We start from the raw sequence: 22,989 nt of genomic DNA, 5'->3' as shown, positions 1-22,989 counted from the left end.
TAACACCATCACCTCCATCCTGTTCATCACAGCCTTGGCAAAGGCTGACTTATTTCCAGGCCTAAAAACTACCTGAAATTGACGTTGGGCCCACTGGCTATCCCAAGACAGCTCAACATTGCTGATATTTTCCAACTATACAGAAAAATGTAAGATTACAACTCTAATAAAAAGGCTTAGAGGTGTAGTTTAGTGGCCTGGGCAGTTGCCAAATAACAACCTCGCCCAATGATAACTCAGCACCTTGGACAGCTACTGGCTTCTGGAGAAGGCTGCTCCCAGTGGTTGTGTGTCAAGCAGGTCCCTGATTGCAGTGGGAAAGAGTGGTGGGGGGGGCAAGAAAATATGTATCCTTGTAAAACACTGCTGCTCACTTAGAGCCCTGTCTTCTGTGAAACAGAATGTGAAACACTCTGTGTTTCATATTCTAACTTTTAGGAGTATTATTAGCTTCCTAGGGCTACACAATAATATCTTGCCTCAACGTAGTGGGCTCCTGACTTCCAAAACCATGGTGTCAGTGACTTGTGACACCTTCCCTTTTCCAGCCTTCTAGATGGTGCATGCTGAGAAGGCTTGACATCCCCTGCTCACAGACACACACACCACTCGTGTCTGCCTCTGTCACCACATGGCCATGCTCTCCTCCAATGTGCCCCCCTCCTGTTACAAGGACACCAGTCATACTAGACTAAGAGTTCATCACACTACACTACAGTGTAACCTCATCTTTACCCATCCAAGTTACCATAACTGCTTCCAATTAACATCACATTTTGAAGACTTGGAGATTAGGAGACAAGAGTCAACTCATGGTGTCCAAGCCTGGAGAGGTATTCAAATAGTACATGGAACAGAACATATAAAGTAGGAAAAGTTGCTTTCATGACTTTCTGTCACTAAGACACCTGGGGGAAGGTTTGTTTGAGGGAGGTGGGGTTTGTCATGCTGCAGGGTTTCCTTACCTAGGCAATGGCATCATTGTTTCAGGAATGTGGTGAAGGGGAGCCTCACACAGTGTCAGGGAGCTGAGTGAGCAGAAAGGACAGGACTGGACCAAGGCCAGTCCTGTGAGACATATGCTCCCACTAACCTATTTCCTCCAACCACACCCTGCCTCCCAGTTAACTCAGAATGAACTCACCATTGGATTAGCACACTGGCAAAGTTTGTACCCTCATGACTCATGCCATCATTTGCAAGACCACCATGAGCTGGAGACCAAGCCTCAACACACAGAAGTTATTTCACTCCAAAATCACAACAAGGGTCAACTGGCATGGTGAAAGGGGTGGAAATCACAGGCCTGTCTGAAACATCCGTCAGTGAGAGGCAGAAATGAGGACAATGACAATGTGTTCATGTCTTGGATTCTTACCAAAAGGAGTAGAGGTCTGGACGCTGATGCAGAAACTTAGTTTCAAATGCTGGCACTCTCATCAAATCAAGCAAAAAACACAATTGTGATCTGGATTCAGGATGTAAATCACCAGTTTGGAAAGTAAGCAGTCAGGGCTTCCCAAACAATATTTCTTGTCAGAATCTGAGACAGTTTTCTCTGGTTGAAGCAGAGCTTAGGATCCTTTATGGAGCTGGAAAGATGGCTCAGTCAGTAGACTGCTGGCTGTGCAAGCATGATGACATCAGTTTAGTCCCCTCACCCACATAAAAAGCCAGGTATGGTGGTGCCTGCCAGCAATCTCAGTGCCCAGCAGAGAGAGACAGTAGAGCTTTGGTGGCCAGGCAGACTAGTCAGTCAATGATCTCCAAGTTCAGTAACAGACTCTTATTTCAAGAACATGGGGTAGAGACAAAAGACACCACATGTGGACCTCTGGCCTCATGCATGGCCACACATGAGAATGTACATACACACACACACATACAGAGAGAGAGAGAGAGAGAGAGAGAGAGAGAGAGAGAGAGAGAGAGAGAGAACATGTACAGAAAATAAATCAATTTTAAAAGACCCTTCAAGGTCTTTCCAGGCAGGTAGAACTCTGCTGCCAAGAAAAGAATCATGGAATTGCTTTAAGTCAAGGAGTGACACGGTCAAATTTGTAGCCTGCCACACCCTATGAGCTGCTCCTTCTGGGGCACAGTGGAATACCTGTCTGACCCCCTCCCCGCTCCCAGAGGCCAGGCGTGAGGTCCATGCACCATCCTGTCTCCTATTCCCATTAGACCTGCAGAAGCTCCTGGAGATGGTCCGAGAAGACGCCCGAAGAGCGATGATGATGGAGAGTGAGCTGCAGAAGAAAGTTCCCAGGTATATTACTTTATTTCCTTGGGCAATTGAAGGATGTCAGTCATATAGCCATGACAGCCACAGCTATTGATCCAAACTCTGAGCTATATACTTTGTATGTGTCTAACTACCCTGGATTCTTACAACAACCCTTTAACATATCTCCTTCCTACCTCCATGTCCTTTCTCTCTCTCTCTCTCTCTCTCTCTCTCTCTCTCTCTCTCTCTCTCTGTGTGTGTGTGTGTGTGTGTGTGTGTGTGTGTGTGTGTGTGTGTGTGTGTAACCCACTAAGGCCTGGGGAAAAGGCCTATCTGTCAAAGGTGATGGACACATGGGAGTGGAGGAGAACATTCAGTCAGTCACCTGTAGTCACCGTCAGAAGGGGGCCACAGCACCATCAGGGAACAGGACTGCCAAAATGGGACAGAGAAAAGCATACATTGGTGAGAAGGGACTTTGTCTTGAAAGTCCTTGCCTGGAGGATCTGAAGTCTTACCCTAAAAGCCTGGGCATCCTTGGATAATCCAAGCAGCAACTAGAATAACTGGCTCATAAGAGGGTAGTGCTGAACTTGAACCTGAGGTGTTTGTCCTTTGGGAAAAGCTCTGCCCGTGGACTTGTGGCCTCTATGAATGCTCCAGAGAAGACAGGATGGAGTCAGACTTCCAGTCTCAAGTATAAATTCCTCTGACCAAGCAAATTAGTTACAGAAAATAAATGGAGCCCAAGAAGAGGTTTATCATGAGCCTCAGCCTACTGGGAAGCCAGCCATGACTTATTGGTTATCGTTAGTGCTGTAATTACCCTTCTCCCAATGTTTTCTAATACATCACACCCCACCTCCGCCTGTTAATGATGAATCTGTCCACTGCAGCCTCAACTCAAACCCACCCCCTAAGGTGGCACCTGGAGGCATTCTGAGGCACTGGCCTGGTCAGCATTAAGTGACAGACAAAGGTGACAAATACAAAGGCTCACAGATGGAGCACTGGCTTGAGTCAAGTTGGTAGAGACTCAAAGCCTGATTGATGCTGAGGATGATGTCTCCTGTGGAAGTGAGATTGTGAAGCACCTAATAAACTAGCCAACATCTCCATCCCACCATTCAGTTTCTGTGTGATACTGGTCACATTGCTTCACCTGAGTCTTGTTGATACACAGTAAAACGAAGCACCTTAACAGCTTACCCCAAATGGTTGTAGTGAGAATGAAGTCATACTGTCTTTGTAAAGGCCTAGGAATATTTTCTAGAACTTATGTCTGTCTCAGTGAGTCCTTATATCGTTTAGGGATATAATGCATTTATTAATATGCCAGCTTCCTCCTGGCATACAGTTGGCAACCAATAGATGTGGTGGTAGTAGTGGGGCAGTCCTGACTTTCATTCTTTATATAGGAGCCACAAACCTTTACAGAACTTTGCCAAGGCAGGTGCATCAGCTGTCACCATTGTCATGTGTACCAGTTGGCTTTCTATTGCTGTGATGAAACACTAAAATCAACCTGGGAAGGAAAGGGGTTTGTTTTAGCTTACAACCCAGGCCACAGCACAACACTGGGAGAAGTCGGGGCAGGAACGTGGAGGCAGAAACTGAAGAAGAGGCCAAAGAAGAATGCTGCTTACTGGCTTGCTCCCCATGGCTTGCTTCCTTTGCTTTCTTATACTACCCAGGACCATTTACCTAGAGGATGGCACCACCCACAGTGGACTTGACTCTCCCACATCAGTCATTAATCAATAAAATTCCCTTCCGATGTGCCTACAGGCCAATCTTATGGAAGCATTTTCTCAATTGAGGCTCTCTCTTCCCAAATGCTCTAAGCTTTGTCAACCTGACAAAAGAAAAAAAAACTACCCAGCACAGCCTATCTCACAGATGGAGAACATCCATGATGACTTCCATCTGGTTTATAAAGCCCATGGCTCTGAGGAACCCTGTCACATGTGAACTCTGCATTCAATTCAACAATAACTGTAGTTACAGAGAAATGATAGAACTCTCCCTTCCTCAGTAATTCTATGAAAAATTAAATCTCCCCAACTCAGTAAAGCATCAAATACTGATGCTTACGTGAGACCAATAGGGACACACACCACGCTAGCTCACACTGAGGTCAGCCAACAGGTTGAGAGGTTGATGGAGACCTCTGAAACACAACCCCACCCCACCCTCAGCCTCAAGACTGCAGGGATATGGCTTCTTTGTAAAATGCAGTAATGCTTCATACATGATGCTGGGGACCAGAACCGCTGTGTTCATGAAGACAGTGCCTAGAGCTCATCTTGGCCCCACAAAGGCAGAACCTCCAGAGCAGCTCTAGTTCTAATAAGCACTTCAAATGGGCATGGTCTTGGATTCTGGGAAACACTACTGTGTATAGAATTCCATGGAGTATGTAGTTCTGGGTTTCTTCGTGGAATCTGATGAATGTGGAATTCTATGTGAATATGGAATTCTTGGTGGGGGATGGAATTCTAGGTGATTGGAATGCTGGGAGGGTGTGGAATGCTGGGAGAGTGTGGAGCTCTAGGAGGGTGTGGAGCTCTAGGAGAGTGTGGAATGCTGGGAGAGTGTGGAATGCTGGGAGAGTGTGGAGCTCTAGGAGAGTGTGGAGCTCTAGGAGAGTGTGGAATGCTGGGAGGGTGTGGAGCTCTAGGAGAGTGTGGAGCTCTAGGAGAGTGTGGAGCTCTAGGAGAGTGTGGAGCTCTAGGAGAGTGTGGAGCTCTAGGAGAGTGTGGAATGCTGGGAGAGTGTGGAATGCTGGGAGAGTGTGGAGCTCTAGGAGAGTGTGGAATGCTGGGAGAGTGTGGAGCTCTAGGAGAGTGTGGAGCTCTAGGAGGGTGTGGAGCTCTAGGAGAGTGTGGAATGCTGGGAAAGTGTGGAGCTCTAGGAGAGTGTGGAGCTCTAGGAGAGTGTGGAGCTCTAGGAGAGTGTGGAGCTCTAGGAGAGTGTGGAATGCTGGGAGAGTGTGGAATGCTGGGAGAGTGTGGAGCTCTAGGAGAGTGTGGAATGCTGGGAGAGTGTGGAGCTCTAGGAGAGTGTGGAGCTCTAGGAGAGTGTGGAATGCTGGGAGAGTGTGGAGCTCTAGGAGAGTGTGGAATGCTGGGAGAGTGTGGAGCTCTAGGAGAGTGTGGAATGCTGGGAGAGTGTGGAGCTCTAGGAGAGTGTGGAGCTCTAGGAGGGTGTGGAGCTCTAGGAGAGTGTGGAGCTCTAGGAGAGTGTGGAGCTCTAGGAGGGTGTGGAGCTCTAGGAGAGTGTGGAATGCTAGGTGTTCTTTTCAAATTCCCCATCAGTCTGTATATATGTGTGTAATTATTGTTGTTTATGTGAAATTCTAGGTGTGTTTTATTTCTAAAAATGTGTATAGAATTGTGGTGTATGTGTGCATGTCTGTGTGCATGCATGTGTGTGCATGTGTGTAATAAATTGTCTGAGTTTCTGAGTTAGGTGAAATTCCATAGTATCAATATGTGATTCTGGGGCTCTATGGTCCCCCAGAGGAGGTGGTCCATCCTGGCGTTAGTCCGTGTGTGTGATTCTGGGGAAGTGAGGGGTTCCACCTGCAGTTTCGGAGCACAGCTTAAGCCCAGCACAGCAAGTGTCTGAACATGCGGTCCAGAACCTGTGTTCTCAGCAGACTCCCCAGACATTTCCTCCACTGTGGCTCTGTAGCTCACCCTGGGAGAGACAACTGGTCCTACATAGACACCTGCTGCTGCGGGGGCACCTGGCATCTGACACTTTGTTACAAGACCCCTCTCGGTTTGCAGCATCCTGTCTCTAGTCAAGCAAGTCAAGAGTGATTCTGCCTGGAAGGAGTGGCAGACCACCCACAAGTCCAGGTAGGAAATTCTGAAGCCTGCCACAGGTGATGCAGGGGGACAGGCAGGGAAGCCAGCCCTGATCCAGGGTCACCCCGCAGATGTGGGGGGCTGGGGGCTGGGGGCTGGGAGGGACACCTCTCCCTTTTTTTGTTGGTTTGTTTGTTTCTCAAGACAGGGTTTCTCTGTGTATCTTTGGATCTCCCTTCTTTTGACCTCACTTAAAATTAGTTCCTTTAGCTGCTGGGCTAGCAGCAAGTACCTAGACACCTCTCAGAATTTATATTCTATGCTTTTCACTAAACTCTTCCAACCATGAAGAAACACTGTTGGGAGAGCACGGTACAGGACCCCCTTCCCTCCTATTTTAAAATGCAATCCCAGTTTGGCTGTTTGAGGTCTGCAGCATGATAGTGTGAGGCACATTAGCATGGGCCTGGAGGACCTTGCTCTGATTAACTTCACTCCTTCCCCTTGAGTAGTCTGTCACATGACATGGAGTCGGTCCCCTGATTCCCCCAAGTCCCCTCTGTGGGCCAGGAGCTATGCATTGTGTGTTCCTACACCTGGCTGGAACGTCCTCGTGCTTTGAGCTCGTATATAGTCCAAGGGTGGTGCCTTCCAGAAGGATGTTATAAAGGCACATGATAAATTATGAGGATTCTAAAGGTGATATATGTTGCTAGTTTACCTCCCAATTTGAAGTATCGTCTTCTAGGAGCTTAATGATGCATTACAGAGTAAAACTGTACAGTAGGGCTAACAAACACTGTGACTTTGGATTAGGGTTGAGTGTAAATAATTCTTGAGACTCTCTCCCACAGTTGTCATGTGATATCTAAATGCCCATCATTTCCATCTCAGTTAAAGACTATTTAAAATAGAGATGAGCATTTTTTTCTCTGCCTCCATGGGCCTCCTGGATTCTCCCCGTATTTGAGAACTGATATTGTAATAAGTAAGCATGCCTTGCTTAACCCCATGGTTAGGGGACAGGGACATGGCTCAGTTGGTAAAAAGTGCTTGTCATGCAAGCATGAAGGCCTGAATCTGAATCCCCAGGATCCACATTTAAAGCAGGGTGTAACAGCATGTATCTGTCACATAAACACACACACACACACACACACACACACACACACACACACACATACACACACACAGATATTCAAGTGTCCTGAGAGAAAGACAGAAAGACAGCATGGGGTGGTGGGTTTGATCTGGAAATAGTCCAAGGATGTGATAAGTTGGGTGATCCCAGAGGAGATGATTAACAACCAGGCTGGACTCTGAATCTAGACTCTGGACTCTTATCTGCCTCCAAAACTGAGGCATCTGAGTCTTTGGCTCAGAGGGTGTACTGGCCAGCGTTCCTAGGAACCGAACTGATAGAAAGAATCTATATATACATGGAAGGGGAGTTTACTAGAATGGCTTAAGGCTGTAGCCTGGCTAGTTCAACAACAGCCGTCTCCCCAAGAAAAGGTCAAGAAGTCCAGGGCCTGATCAGTCTATGAGGCCGGAAGTCTCAGCTGGCCTTCAGTCTGTGTTGGGATCCAGAAGAAGTGGGTCCTAACAGCAGTGAAGGAATGCCTCAGCAGCAGGCTAGAGAACATGACAAGAGTGAGGGAAACAAGCTTCGACCTCCCATTTCCTTCTATGTGTGATGGCACCAGAAGGTGTGGCCCAGATTTAAGGTGGGTCTTTCCACCTCAAATGACCCAGATTTAGTGGAATCAAGAAAAGTCCCTCACAGGTGTGCCCAGCGCTTGGGTTTTAGTTCATTACAGATGTCATCAAGTTGACAACCAAGATTAGCCATCACAGGGACCCAGCTTAGGAAAGGGTATCCTCGAATGAAGTACAGCCTGGAGTGAAGAACACGGGGTGGAAAACTCAGCCACCCCTTTCCCAGTATGCATCTGTCCTTAGAGAAGATAGCATGTGATCCCAACACAATGCTGAGGCAAAAGGTCAAAGTTGAAGAGTGTGGGGTTATAGGACTCGATATGAGACAAAATAACAGCAGAGATGGTGGGGGAGGGACAAAGAGGACAGCCCAGGCAAAGTCACGACAGGGGCAAGGTCCAAGCTTGGAGATGGAGTGCACTAAGTGCCGGTGCCCAGGTAAGGTGTCCCCTGTACCTGAACTCTGGGGGACTAGCATACATCAGGAGGGCCTCAGAGGGACGTCTCACGAAAAACAGCTAGAAATTGCCCCTTGGTGTTTCAGCGAGAGATCCAGCACGACGAGTGGAGAAAGTCACACCCAGGTGTCCCAGAAGAAGTCAAAGAGGTAAGCCAGGTGGGGAAGTGTACATCATGGCCAAGAGGCCGACTTTACCATGGTAACCACATTCTTTGTCTCCCACGGGTATGGGAAAAGCTCAGTACAGACTCCCCGAAAGAGAGACAAGGGTCTCACACATATCCTGGGCAGCCCTGTGGGAAAATAGATGAAATCCCTCTGTAGCACTGAGCACCTTGGGCTGTGTCCTCCATTCATGGTCTTATTTATTTCCCAGGTCCAACCCTGCCAAGCAGGAGCATCGTCTCATTTCACAGATTAAAAGGCTGAGAGTTGGCCACATACAATGTCCCAATCAAGGCCACACAGCTGAGAAGGGGGTGACACTGGGGTTGGAGGCTCATTGTCCTTGACACCTGTTGGGATCCAGTGAAAGCTACCTCACTGTGGCTCATGTGTACAGCCTAAGCCACCAACTATTCTTCCAACCTCCGAAGGGGATGCTGAGGGAGGCTCCACTTGAAAACAGAGAACCCAGCTGGATACTAGAAGCTCCCACTTCGGGGCATCTTGGGCTCAGGGAGGTCAGTGGGACCCATGAGACTACCAGAAGTATTCACTGGACCCCATTCCCCCAATGGTTTCTCTTGTCAACAGTCGTATTAACCGTGACATCATCCATTGCAAGAGTGGGGTGTGTAGCATAATGCGGGCCAAGTTTTACAGCGTAGCCCAGGAGGCCGGCTTCTGCCTACAAGACAAGATGGAGATCCTCATGAAGTAAGGGCACACACACGTCCGGCTCATTGCAAGGACATGTACCTGGTACCGTATGTTCAGCGTGTGTCCAGTGCTGGGGCTGGAGCAGAGACAAGGGGAGACATCTTCACTGCCCTTGGGGAGCTAACTCTGCCTCTTGAGGAACAGAAACAAAATCATTGCATCTAGGAGAGACACAATGAGAATTGTCCCATGTGGGAAGAAAACGGGTATTACATCAGAGGAGGACGGAAGGAAGTGGGAGAGAAACAGCAAAGGAGAAAGGGGGGGATCAGGAGGAGATGAGGAGGAAGACGAGGAACAGGAAGAGGCAGGGGAGGGAAGAAGCAGGAGGTGAAGAGGAGGGAAAAGTGAAGGCAAGAAGGCCAGAAATCAGGGATCCCGATTCAGGTTGGGTAATCAGGGAAGTCCTCTCTAAGGAGGTGGCTTTAGGATGGCCATGAAGGAAGCAGGGAAACCCAGAAGAGAAGAAACTAGGAAGAGGAGTATTCCAGGTGGCAGGCACCTGGGGACTCCGATAGGAGCAGGAAGCAGCAGCGACACCGACAGCACACACAGTCAGAGTACTGTCAGTGGAGTTCTCCATTAAGAGGCCACCAGAACCCTCCTCCTCCCTACTACAGCCCATCCCCTAACTAATATGACCATGTGTCCCAGGGAGCTCACCCATCCCGTCAGGATTTCCAGGGGACCCCTTACACTCCCTCTCCTGCTCAGAGCTCACCATCTAGAGGCACAGGTGAGTACACAAGAATCTACCACACAGGGCGGTGAGGGCCAGCAATGGTGGGGAAGAGCAGAGGGTTAAGGGAACACAGAGAGCTGGTGCCCCTCCTGACCTGGTTAATGAATGGCAGTGCCATCTCCAGGGTACTGTGTTAGGCAGCGTGTGCTCCACCACCAAGCTAAGAGCTTTGCAGTTATCCACCATTTATGGTTTCCAACAACCCCACGGGTGAGGGGCTTTACTTAGACCCCTGACAGATGCCACAAGCACACTCAGAGAAGTCTCATAGCAAAAGCCCATACATGTCAAAACGGGAAAGGTGGAACCCAGGCCCAGGGAATCTGACTAAGAAATTAAGAAGGGGAGGAGCTCCAAGAAAAAGCAAAGTCCCAGAGGGTAAAATGGAGCTGCCAGGTATTGGCTGTACTGGCTCTCGTGACACTTGCAAGGAGACAACGCTGCAGAGAGCCAGACAGAGTCCAGATCACAAAGGCTTCACTGACCGGGCCGCGTGGAGATCACACTTTGTCCCAAAGATTGTGAGGAAGAGGCATCCAATTCTAAGCATGGTGACTCAGTTAGAAAAGTGTGGAAACTGGATAATCCAGGGCCTTAAGGGATGAGTTGCTCTAAGTTCTTTATTCTAAGCAAGACGCAAAGCACTGGGTGCTAGGTGTGGGGCATTGGGCACGGGCATAAACACAGCACGAATTCTCTTTGGAGAGAGGGCATATATGCAAAATGACCAGACTAGGGAAGAAAATAACCAACATGAATTAAGCACCTACTGTGTGCCCTGCAGAACAGGCAGGGCTCTGCACATGAAATTTAATTGTCATCTCTGAGAGGCAGCAAAGGCATTTCAGCATGTTGGAGGGAGCTAAGGCCTGAGAGGCTGAGCATAATTTACAGTGGTGGGTGGCCTCTGGAAGAGCTCGCCAGTAGCTAAGGGGATGGGGATCTGTGTCTCTAATTCCTCTCCCACTTCTTCACGCCACCTCACAGGCGCCAAGAAGAACGGGGTCTACAGAAGTTCCACTCTTTTATTCTTGCCACGAATTTCCAAAAGGATTTGTCAAAGATGAGGCACCAGATCCCAGTGGTGAAGGGGGACGCAGAAGAGATTGCGGATCACTGGTAAGACCCCGGGGACCCGACAAGACGGTCCCTTAGTGTTACATCATGGTCAATTTCAGGGTTCTTCAGCAGTCTAGAGGCATCACCTCCCAACTACCAGTTGGGTCCCCCAGATCAAAACATGGTCAGGGAAGAGCCTGTAAACCTCAGAACCATGTATCATGAAACCTATCCTGGTCTTCATAGATACCACATTTTTGGTCCAGACTCAGAAATAAGGAGCGCCCCCTTACTGCCACCCCCGATGCACAAGCGCATGTGCACACAAATCCTGAAGAGTGAAACCAAACCTGTCAATCAAATGTCTACAGAGTCTGAGTTCTCCGAGGTTATCACAGCATAGCCCCGGGAACACTGCATCCAGCACATGGAAGAGGATAGGTAGCAATGAGGTGAGGGCTGGGGTCTGCTGCACTGCAGGGTGATGGCACTGAGTATTTCAAAACAACTGAAAGGGAGGGTGCTGAATCTCTCACTGTAGAGAAGTGATGGATGCTTGGTGGATGTACTAAGCTTCTAGATTAGGACATTACGTATTGTATGCCAAGGCATCCAGTTGGGACATTATACACTGTATGCAAATTCTGACACTTGCTGGGTATGATTCCACACTACTTTAATTACAACACTCAGAAGGCAGAGGTAAGTGGTTCTCTATGAGTTCAAGGCCAGTCTGGCCTCCACGATAAGTTCCAGGCTAACAAGGCTACATAGAGAGATGGTGTCTCAAAAAGACAAAAGAGCAAATTTTAAAAAGTCCTGATGTGTTACACAAGTACTCTAGAAATAAGTTCAGTGATCATGTCAATTAAAATAAGATTTTTAAAAATTGAAAAGAGATGCTGACCAACCGTAAGAAATCACTATGAACCGAATGACTGATGGATGGCAGAGGCTACCCTAAGGAAATATAATGTTTCATATTTTGTCCCTCCAAATTCTTGAGGATACATATGAAATCCCTATTTCACAAGAAAACTGAGTGTCTGAGCAGTGGGTTCACTTGTCCCAGGTCACGCTGTTTGTAAATGCTGAGCAGAGGACGTGAGCTTCTGACTGGTCTCAAACTGCACATTCATTTGTAAAATTGAATCGGCATCAGACATACTGTGTGTTGTAACCCCATTCTGCCAGGATGAGGAAAACAAAATCTAAGGAAAAAGATGGGGAAAATGGAGAGATGGACCCAGGCTCCCTCACAGATTATTACTTATATAGAATAAGAACTCGACAGAGAAACCCTGAGCTGTACGAGAGATGTGGGAACCACGCACAGTGCCTCACACTCCCAGGTCTTTGCTACCCCATGAAGGTACTCAGGCTCCCAAAGATGTCCTATGTAAGGGGAAAGGGAGAGCTAGTTTGCAACCCCCCTCTTTGGGAAGAAAACGGAAGGGTAATAGACTAACTCACAGGACAATATTAGAGTGGGAAGTCTAATGATGGAGCGTTTGGTATCATTATGGGGAAACAAGCTCCCTCCATAGAATCGTTAAAATCAAGTCAAATGAACCACAGCCTGCCAACAAGGGTGCTCAGCTGTGCTCCTCACTCATCCAGTTACTCTTCCACTCTTTCCAATAATAACTACTGAACACCTACTATCTGTTAGGCACAATTAGTTCAGCCCTACGTGCTGAGTAACTCAGGCATTGTTCATGTTTTCCTGAGGATGCATGCTATACAAAGATACATGGACAGATACATGAATGCATAGCATATGTACAAAGATGAGCAGTCAAGAATGTTTGGTGTGTGAAGCTATTCTCCAAAATCTTCTACAATGGTACACATGTGATGGATGACAGCATTTTCATCATCATCGTCATTATCATAAATGTCATAATTCTATAATTGAATTTTTATTTTATTATTAGTAGTACTTGTGAGAGATGGGAAAAGAGAGAAAGATGGGGGCACATGCAGTTAAGAGAACAAGTTTGTGGAATCTGTTCTCTCCTTCCATCTCTTTGTGAGCTCTGGGGCTCAAACTCAGGTTGTCAAGCATTTGTGACAAACACTCTACCCAAGAACACTTTCTACACACACGCCATCACTTGTCTTAAGCAAGCCCTGCCCACATTCATGCTCTTAGACCTAAGGTAGGTTAGGTCAGACAGAGATGGGTTAGAGCCCACCTGTCTCCACCTCCTCAACAATGCATTCCCAGTCGTAGCCTGTTGGCTAAGCTTATTATCATGGAGATGGAAAATGCACAGGCCATCATCTCCATTTCTATCACCACCATCATCACCATAACCACCATCATCTCCATCACCACCACCACCAACATCATCACCACCATCATTTCCATCACCACCATCATCATTGCCCCAGACACTGTCACCTAGAAAATACCCACAGATGTATCTACATCCACCCTGGCATGATTAACACTCTGAAGAGAATCTCAAATGCCCCCCATTATGTTTTCTGGATTTCTATCTGCTTCGTAGAAAACTGTTCTATGAATTCAGTCTCTTAAAGCATACCATTTATTTAGTTGCCAGTGAAACAGAAACTGGCTGCCCTTAAAAATAAAATTTTGCCTCATGGGTAACCCTACAAAAACTGGGTATAGAAGACAGGGCCCCCATGAGAACCTTATGCTGCCCTAAAGATATCCCAAGAGTATGAAAGAAAATGGAGCCCAAATCCCCATCCCAGGACCTCCCTCACGGGGTCTCTCCTCTTGGGCTTGAAGGTACTTTGATCTGTTGTCCAAACTCCCTGAGGATCTGAAGAGCTTCCGGCCTGCGAAAAAGATACTGGCAAAACTGCAGAAGTTTGGAGAGAACCTGGACCTGAGGATCCGGCCGCACGTCCTCCTGAAGGTGCTCCAGGACCTTCGGATCTGGGAGCTGTGTTCCCCAGACATTGCAGTGGCCATTGAGGTAATGACCATCCCCACCCACCCTCCCCATCCTCACCCCCACCCCTGTGCCCTCAAGTGCATCTTAAACCCTTTCCTAGAACACAAAATCAGATGTCATCAAAGCTCACAAGAAGCACTGAACCAAAACAAAAATTTTAAGGGCAAATGACATTATAAAAGCTATTCATGGCATTTACAGGGAAGTGAACACAAAATTATTATGCTCAGCTTAAAAAGCCAGACTACCAGATTTTCTTTTTACACACACATGTGCATGTATGAACACACACACACATGCACACACACACACACACAAGCGCACAGGCACACGACATGAAAATCTCAGGGGACTAGCAGCAGTGTGGACAGGGGCAGGTACTAGAATGATACTGTCAATGAACTTGATCATCCTGAACTTTAGGAACTCATTACTCAGTAACAAATATGTACTAATAAAAATGTTAAGACATTAACAAGAGAGCAAAGGTAAAAATGTATCCAACTGGGTATTTTTCCTCTCTTCAAGCTTTCTTAGGGGAATGGCAGCAAGATGAGCATAAAATTGAAGCCAGCAACTGGATTTCTCAGAAACAACTAGTCTAGCCTGATAGGACAAATTAGGCAGACTAGCTGAGGTTTTAGACAGCGAGTTTTGTGTCCCTCTAACAAGGCACATGCTTATGAGCCAGAGCAGGAGCCATTCTGATCAACACGTTTTTGCCAATGAGACATGCTTGTTTTTCCTTTCCCGTGGTGTAAAAATCCATGCTTTCAGATTCAATAAACCCTTGGAAAGTGCCACATAGATGCAGCTGGTTACAGAAGTGTCTCCCTGCAAAAGTTGTTCAGACAACTGAAGAAGCAGTCATCAGTTGGTAGGAGGTCAGGGGAATATGGTGGGTGAACATGCTCCACAGTGCCATAACCCAACTCCACAGACCAACATTCCATAGCCCAACACTCCATAGCCCCAAACTCCATAGCCCAACTCTATAGCCCAGCACTCCATAGCCCAACACTCCATAGCCCCAAACTCCATAGCCCAACTCCATAGCCCAGCACTCCATAACCCCAACTCCATAGCCCAGCACTCCATAGCTCAACATTCCTTAGCTCAAAACTCCACAGCCCAACACTCCATAGCCAAACACTCCATAACCCCAACTCCATAGCCCAACACTCCATAGCTCAAAACTCCATAGCCCCAAACTCCATAGCCCAACACTCCATAGCTCAAACTCCATAGTCCCAAACTCTATAGCCCAACTCCATAGCCTCAACTCCATAGCTCAAAACTCCATAGCCTCAACTCCATAGCCCAAAACTCCATAGCCCCAAACTCTATAACCCAAACTCCATAGCCCCAAACCCCAAAGTCCCATACTCCATAGTCCCAAACCCCATAGCCCAAAACACCATAATATGATCCATTCAACTTTTGAAGGACTGGTCTGTTGTCAAAAGGCAAATGCATTAGCCAGGGTTCTCTAAAACAATCTAATGTATAGAATGAATATATATATGTGTGTGTGTGAGAGAGAGAGAGAGAGAAAGAGAAAGAGAGAGAGAGGGGGGGAGGGAGGGAGGGAGAGAAAGAGAGAGAGAGACAGAAAGAGACAGACAGAGACAGAGATAGGGGGGGTTATTACAATGACTTACATGCTGTGGTCCAGCTAATCCAACAATGGTTGTCTACCAATGGAAGGTACAAGGACCCAGTCATTGATAGTCCATGAGGCTGGATGTTTCAGCTAAGCTGGTTTTCAATATACACTCAAATTCCAAAGAAGTAGGCTCTAATTAATGCCAGTGAAGGAATGGACTTGTCAGTGAGAGCAAGAGCAAGTGGGCAAAGAACTTCATTCCTCCACATCCTTTATACAGGCTGCCAGCAGATTAAAGATAAACCTTCCCACTTCAGAAGATCAGATTAAAAGTATGTCTTCTCACTGTAAATGCTTTAATTAAGAAAAAAATCCCTCACGGGTGCACCCAGCCACTTGGCTTTTAGTTAATTCCAGGTGTAGTCAAGTGAACAACCAAGAAAATTTGAGTGGTTTTCTTCTTTCAAGATTTATTTTTATTTTATGTACATGTGTGTCTGGCCCATGTGAATGTATGATCACCATAAGCATGCTTGACGCCCACCAGAGTCAGAAGAGGGCAACAGATCCCCTGGAATGTTCTCAAGTGTAATGGATTCAGAAGTCCATTGTGGACCAGACCAGCCGCAGCCCAGCAAACAGTGGTCATGACAAGTTTGGCTTTGGGAGTCCTTTCGACTATCTTTTCAGTCAAGCCACTGAGATGGTCACCATCAGTTGTCCTGTCCTATCCTTTTTTTTTTTTTTTTTTTTTGGCTGGTGTCACAATCCAACTGAGATATGGATGCTATTGCTGGGCACAATGAGAGAAATTAACAGTTCAAACAAGAACTTCCTTGACTGTTTGCAGAGGGTCAGCTTCAGTGATTGCCCTCAACCAGCCATTGCCTTGTCTCCTTGAACCATTCTTGCAGTGGACATTCATAACAAGGTCCCAGGCCAAGTGCATTGTCTCTGCTGCTTTAAGACCTATTGTGGATTCAAATAAACATCACTCAGAGGGATGGAGAGGCGGATCAGTGGTTAAGGTCACTGGCTTCTCTTGCCAAAGGCTTTCGTTCAGTTCCCAGCCCTCAAATGGTCATCCACCCCCATGTGGCCATCCACATTGGTGTCACTCCAGTTCCAGGGAATCTGATGCCCTCGTCTGGTCTCCACAGGCCCACACACACAATCATACATATAAAATGAAATAAATTTTTTCCAAAAAGAAAATGGCTATAATTTGTCTTGTAACTAATATCAATTCTGTAGTATACAATAAACATCAAACAATAAGTCACCATCAAGCATGTAAATCAAGAAATATGCATCAAAATGGTATATAGCACATCCTTATTTTTTAAGAACACATTCCAATGTCAAACAGCAGATTTCAACAATGCAACAATCTCAATTTACCAACCTAAATATGAATGTCTAAATCATCGGAGGCATCCTGGATTTCAATCACACAGTCTTCTGAAATGTCAAGGAGAGGTTCACAGAGGGGTTTTCAAACCAGACTCCGAGAGTAACACTATGTTTACCCCACAGTTCGTGCGAGAACACATCATCCATATGCCGCAAGAAGATTACATCACCTGGCTACAGAGCCGGGTCAGCATGCCCATCCGGCAGCAGACTACCCAGGCATAGTGGGGGCCAGTCCCAGTGGAAGAGGGCAAACCAGCACCGTGTTTCTGAGTCCAGCGTGGTCCTCCCCTCTCCTCCCTTACATGGTTCCCTGTCTCTGCTCACTGTTGAACCCTGACTCTGCCTACTCTTCCAGAATCCCTCACCACACCCCTTTCCTAAAAATCCTATATAATAAAATTGAGTTGGATATTTAACATCTGCCCAAGAAAGAGTTCAAGCTATGGCAATTGGGTGTGGCAGTCAGATCTTAGAAGAACAAGTTATCACTTGCTTAGCTTTTGTATTGACAGCCCAGTGCTGGGCACTTTGCCTGTATCATATAATTATTTACATTAGTATATAATATAACTTTGCTGGGTTAATACTAATGATATACCTATTCCATACCATTGGAGTCAGAGTGTGGTTTTCTTTTTTTTTTTTAATTGAAACAAGATTGCTTCACATGTCAATCCCAGCTCCCTCTCCTAGTCCCCCTCCCAATCCCCACTCCGATCCCCAGGGAGGGTGAGGCCCTCCATGGGGGATCTCCAGAGTCAGTCATTTCATTCTGGGTAGGGCCTAGGCCCTCCCCCTAGAGTCCAGGTTGAGATAGCATCCCTCACTGTGGGATGGGCACCCAAAGTCCATTTGTATGCCAGGGATAAATACTACTCGAGGCTCCATAGACTGCCTAAAATCCATATATGAGTGAGTACATACCATGTTTCTCTTTTTGTGACTGGGTTACCTCACTCAGGATGGTTTCTTCTAGTGTCATTCATTTGCCTGTGAATTTCAAGATTCAATGGGGTTTTTTTCTGCTGAGTAGTACTCCATTGTGTAAATGTACCACATTTTCTCTATTCACTCCTCAGTTGAGAGGCATCTAGGATGCTTCCAGGTCCTGGCTATTACAAATAATGCTGCTATAAATACAGTATAACAGACTTCTTTGTTGTATGAATGTGCATCTTTTGGGTATATGTCAAAGAGAGAATTGCTGGGCCTTGTGGTAGACTGATTCCCATTTTCCTGAGGAATCTCCATACTGATTTCCAAAGTGGCTGTACAAGTTGGCACTCCCACTAGCAGTGGAGGAGTGTTCCCCTTCCTCCACGTCCTTTCCAGCATAAACTGTCATTGGTGTTTTTGATTTTAGCCATTCTGACAGGAGCAAGATGGTATCTGAGTTGTTTTGATTTGCATTTCCCGGATGGCTAATGATGTTGAGCACTTTCTTAAGTGTCTCTCAGCCATTTTAGACTCCTCTATTGAGAATTCTCTATTTAGTTCTGTACTTTTTAATTGGATTATTTGATGTTTTGGAGGCTTGCTTCTTGAGTTCTTTTTAAATTTGGGAGATCAGGCGTTTGTCAGATGTGGGGTTGGTGAATATCTTTTCCCAATCTGTGGGTTGCCTTTTTATCTTGCTGACTGTGTCCTTTGCCTTACAGAAGCTTCTCAGTTTCAGGAGGTCCCATTTATTAATTGTCGATCTTAATGTCTGTGCTACTGGAGTTATGCTCAAGAAGGGATCTCCTATACCAATTCCTTCAAGGGTACTTCCCACTTTCTCTTCTAAGAGGTTCAGTGTGACTGGATCTATGTTGAGGTCTTTGATCCATTTGGACTTAAGTTTTGTGCATGGCGATAGACATGGATCTATCTGCAGTCTTCTACATGTCAGCCTCCAGTTATACCAGCACCATTTGTTAAAGATATTTTTGTCCCATTGTATAATTTTAGCTTCTTTGTCAAAGATCAGGTGTTCATATGTGTATGGGTTAATATCAGGGTTAATATCAATTCCATTGGTCTACCTGTCTATTTTTGTGCCAGTATCAACCTGTTTTCAGGACTATGGCTCTGTAATAGAGCTTGAAGTAAGGGATGGTGATGCCTTCAGACGTTGCCTTGTTGAACAGGGTTGTTTTGGCAATCCTGGGTCTTTTGTTTTTTTTCCATATAAAGTTAAGAATTGTTCTTTCAAGGTCTGTGAAGAATTATATTGGGATTTTAATGGGGATTGCGTTAAATCTGTGATTACTTTCGGCAAGATTGCCATTTTTACTATGTTGATCCTACCTATCCAAGAGCATGGGAGATCTTTCCATTTTGTCTTCTTTAATTTCTTTCTTTAAAGACTCAAAGTTCTTGTGACACAAGTCTTTCACTTGTTTGGTTAGCATTACCCCAAGGTATTTTATGTTGCTTATGGCTATTGTAAAGGGTGATATTTCTCTGATTTCTTTCTCAGCCCTTTTGTCATCTGTATATAGTAGAGTTACTGATTTTCTTGAGTTGATCTTGTATCCTGCCGCATTGCTGAAGGTGTTTATCAGCTGTAGGAGTTCCCTGGTAGATTTTTTGGTCACTTGGGTAAACTATCATATCATCTGCAAATAGTGAAAGCTTGACATCTTCCTTTCCCATTTGTATCCCCTTGATCTCCTTTTGTTGTCTTATTGCTCTAGCTAGAACTTCAAGGACAATATTGAAAAGGTATGGAGAAAATGGACACCCTTGTCTTGTTCCTGATTTTAGAGGAATCGCGTTGAGTTTCTGTCCATTTAGTTTGAAGTTGGCCGTATATAGCTTTTATTATGTTTAGGTAAGTTCCTGTTATTCCGATCTCTCCAAGACCTTTATCATGAAGGGGTGTTGGATTTTGTCAACGGCTTTTTCAGCATCTAGTGGGGTGATCATGTGATTTTTGTTTCTCAGCTTGTTTATATGGTGGATTACATTGATGGATTTTCATATGCTGAACGATCCCTGCATCCCTGGGATGAAACCTACTTGATCATGGTGGATGAGTTTTCTGATGTGCTCTTGGATCCGATTTGCCAGGATTTTATTGAGTATTTTTGCATCAGTGTTCATGAGAGATATTGGTCTGAAGCTCTCTTTCTTAGTTGTGTCTTTGTGTGGTTTGGGTATCAAGGTTATTGAAGCCTCATAAAAAGAGTTTAGCAAAGACCTTCTGTTTCTATTGTGTGGAAAACTTTGAGAATTGGTATAAGCTGTTCTTTGAATTTCTGGTAGAATTCTGTATTGAAGCCATCTGGACCTGGGCTTTTTTTGGTTGGGGGACTTTTGATGACTGCTTTTATTTACTTAGGGGTTATAGGTCTATTTAAACTGCTTATCTGTTCTTGATTTAATTTTTGCAAGTGATATCTATCCAGAAAATTGTCCATTTCCTTTAAATTTTCAAATTTTGTGAAGTACAGGTTTTCAAAGTATGACTTGATTCTCTGGACTTCCTCATTTTCTGTTGTTATGTCCCCCTTTTCATTTCTGATTTTCTTAATTTGCATGTTCACATTCTGCCGTTTTGTGTGTTTGAATAAAGGTTTGTTTATCTTGTTGATTTTCTCAAAGAACCAACTCTTCCTTACATTGATTCTTTGTATTGGTTTCCTAGTTTCTATTTTATTGATTTCAGCCCTCGATTTGATTATTTCCTGGCGTCTACTCCTCCTGGTGAGTTTGCTTCTTTGTGTTCTAGGGCTTTCAGTTGTGCTGTTAATTCTCTAGTATGACTATTCTCCAGTTACTTCATGTGGGCACTTAGTGCTATGAACTTTCCTCTTAGCACTGCTTTCAAAGTGTCCCATAAGTTTGGGTATGTTGTGTCTTCATTCTCATTGAATTCTAGGAAGTCTTTAATTTTTTTTTATTTCTTCTCTGACCTATTCAATTTCCATGGGTTTGTAGGTTTTCTGCAACTTGTGTTGTTATTGAATTCTAACTTTAACGCATGGTGGTCTGATAAGGTACATGGAGTTATTTCAATTTTTTTGTACCTGTTGAGGTTTGATATGCTGCCAAGTATGTGATCCATTTTTGAGAAGGTTCCATGTGGTGTTGATAAGAAGGTATATTCTTTTGTGTTTGGATGGAATGTTCTATAGATGTCTGTTAAACCCAATTAAGTCATAACTTCTATTAGTTCCTTTGCTTCTTTGTTAAGTTTCTGTCTGGTGGTCCTGTCTAGTGGTGAGAGTGGAGTGTTGAAGTCTCCCACTATAAGTGACGTTTTATGTATGATTTGAGTTTTAGTAATGTTTCTTTTACAAATGTGGATGCCTTTTTATTTGGGGCATAGATGTTCAGAATTTATACTTCATCTTGGTGGATTTCTCCTGTGATGAGTATGAAATGACCACCTTCATCTCTTTTGATTGATTTTCGTTTAAAGTCTAATTTGTTAGATATTAGGTTTGCTACCCTCACTTGTTTCTTGAGTCCATTTGATTGGAAAATCTTTTCCCAACCCTTAACTCGGAGGTAATGACTGTCTTTGAAGTTGAGGTGTGTTTCTTGTATGCAGCAGAAAGATGAATTCTGTCTTTGAATCCATTCTGTTAGCCTGTGTCTTTTTATGGGCAAATTAAGACCATTAATATTGAAGGATATTAATGACCATTGATTGCACATTTTTGTTCGTTTTGGAGTTGTTGTTATTGGTGGAATTGTGTGTGGATTTTCACTCCTTTTTTCTTTTGGCTGTTGGTAAAGTGGGATTATCTATTGCCTGTGTTTTTCTGATTGTAGTTAACTTTCTTGGGTTGGAGTTTTCCTCCCAGAACTTTCTGTAGGGTTGGATTGGTGGATACATATTGTTTAAATCTGGTTTTGTCATGGAATATCTTGTTTTCTCCATCTATAGTGATTGAAAGCTTTTCTGGATATAGCAGTCTGGGCTGGCATCCATGGTCTCTTAGTGTTGGTAGAATATTTACCCATGACCTTCTGGCTTTCAGAGTTTCCATGGAGAAGTCAGGTGTAAGTCTGGTAGGTTTGCCTTTATATGTCACTTGACCTTTTTCCTTAGCTGCTTCTTAATATTCTTTCTTTATTCTGTATGTTTGTGGTCTTGACTATTATGTGCGAGGCATTTTTTTTTTGGTCTGGTCCACTCTATTTGGTGTTCTGTAAGCTTTTTGTACCTTCATTGGCATGTCTTTCTTTAGGTTGGGAAAGTTTTCTTCTATGATTTTGTTGAATATGTTTTCTGCCCCTTTAAGGTGGTTTTCTTCACCTTCTTCTATACCTATTCTTAGGTTTGGTCTTTTCATGGTGTCCCATATTTCCTAGATATTTTGTGTTAGGGATTTGTTGGACTTAAGATTTTCTTTGGTTAATGAATCTATTTCCCCTAGTGTATCTTCAGCACCTGAGATTCTCTCTTCCATCTTTTGTTCTGTTGGTTATGCTTGCATCTGTAGTACCTGACCATTTGTCCAGCTTTTCTATTTCCAGCATTCCTTCAGACTGCCTCTGTTTCAGCTTTCAATCTTTGCACTGTTTGAATTGTTTCTTGCAAATTTGCTTTGTCTTTTCCTTCCTTTCTTGCATTTGTTAGATTTTTTTGTTTGTTTTTTCTTCCATATCTTGCATTTTTGGTTCTTTTTTTTCTTCCATTTCTTTAAGTAATTTTCTCATATCCTCTTTGAGGGTCTCTAACATTTTCATGAAATTGTTTTTAAGATCTTTCTCTTCTGCTTCATCTGCATTGCTGGTGTAGAGTCTCTAGACTCTGGCAGTATCATATTGGTTTTCCTATTGCTGAGTGTGTTTTTATATTGTCTTCTTCCCATCATTTCTTCCAGTGGGTGCAGACAAAGTCTCTTCCTCTCCTGGTGGGTATGTGACCACAATTCCCTAGCGGTGGGTCCAAGCAGGTCCAGTACTCTGGTGGGGTTCCTCTTGCGTGGATGTAGGGGGTCCTAGTACTAGGGCCTTAGCAATCTTTGGGTAGGCCGGACCCTGTCGGATGGGATCCACAGTGTGCAGTCCCCAGTGGTTCTGCTCAGGGCACCGGAAAGCAGGCTGGAAACAGGCCCACGCTTACCTTGCCCATCCCATGGATGGAGAATGGGACTTGGGCACTGGCAGTCTCTGGGTGGGCTGGCTCCTG

General features: G+C 45.0%; 1 protein-coding gene across 2 annotated transcripts in view; it reads left to right on the top strand.

Moving 5' to 3' along the window:
• Positions 1-17,275, top strand: part of Ccdc60 (coiled-coil domain containing 60) — a 150,051-nt gene extending 132,776 nt beyond the window's left edge. For both annotated transcript variants that reach the window (XM_040731531.1, XM_040731530.1), the window contains 7 exons: positions 2,185-2,269; positions 6,022-6,093; positions 8,306-8,368; positions 8,978-9,100; positions 10,833-10,964; positions 13,669-13,858; positions 16,980-17,275. In XM_040731531.1, coding sequence (XP_040587465.1) covers positions 2,185-2,269; positions 6,022-6,093; positions 8,306-8,368; positions 8,978-9,100; positions 10,833-10,964; positions 13,669-13,858; positions 16,980-17,081 — 767 coding nt within the window. In that variant the 3' untranslated portion in view covers positions 17,082-17,275. The remainder of the gene's footprint in view (positions 1-2,184; positions 2,270-6,021; positions 6,094-8,305; positions 8,369-8,977; positions 9,101-10,832; positions 10,965-13,668; positions 13,859-16,979) is intronic.
• The last annotated feature ends 5,714 nt before the right edge of the window (positions 17,276-22,989 follow it).

Source organism: Mesocricetus auratus, unplaced genomic scaffold (genome assembly GCF_017639785.1).
Source record: "Mesocricetus auratus isolate SY011 unplaced genomic scaffold, BCM_Maur_2.0 Super-Scaffold_100025, whole genome shotgun sequence".
Lineage (NCBI taxonomy): Eukaryota > Metazoa > Chordata > Mammalia > Rodentia > Cricetidae > Mesocricetus > Mesocricetus auratus.
This window is presented reverse-complemented; position numbering and strand designations above follow the sequence as displayed.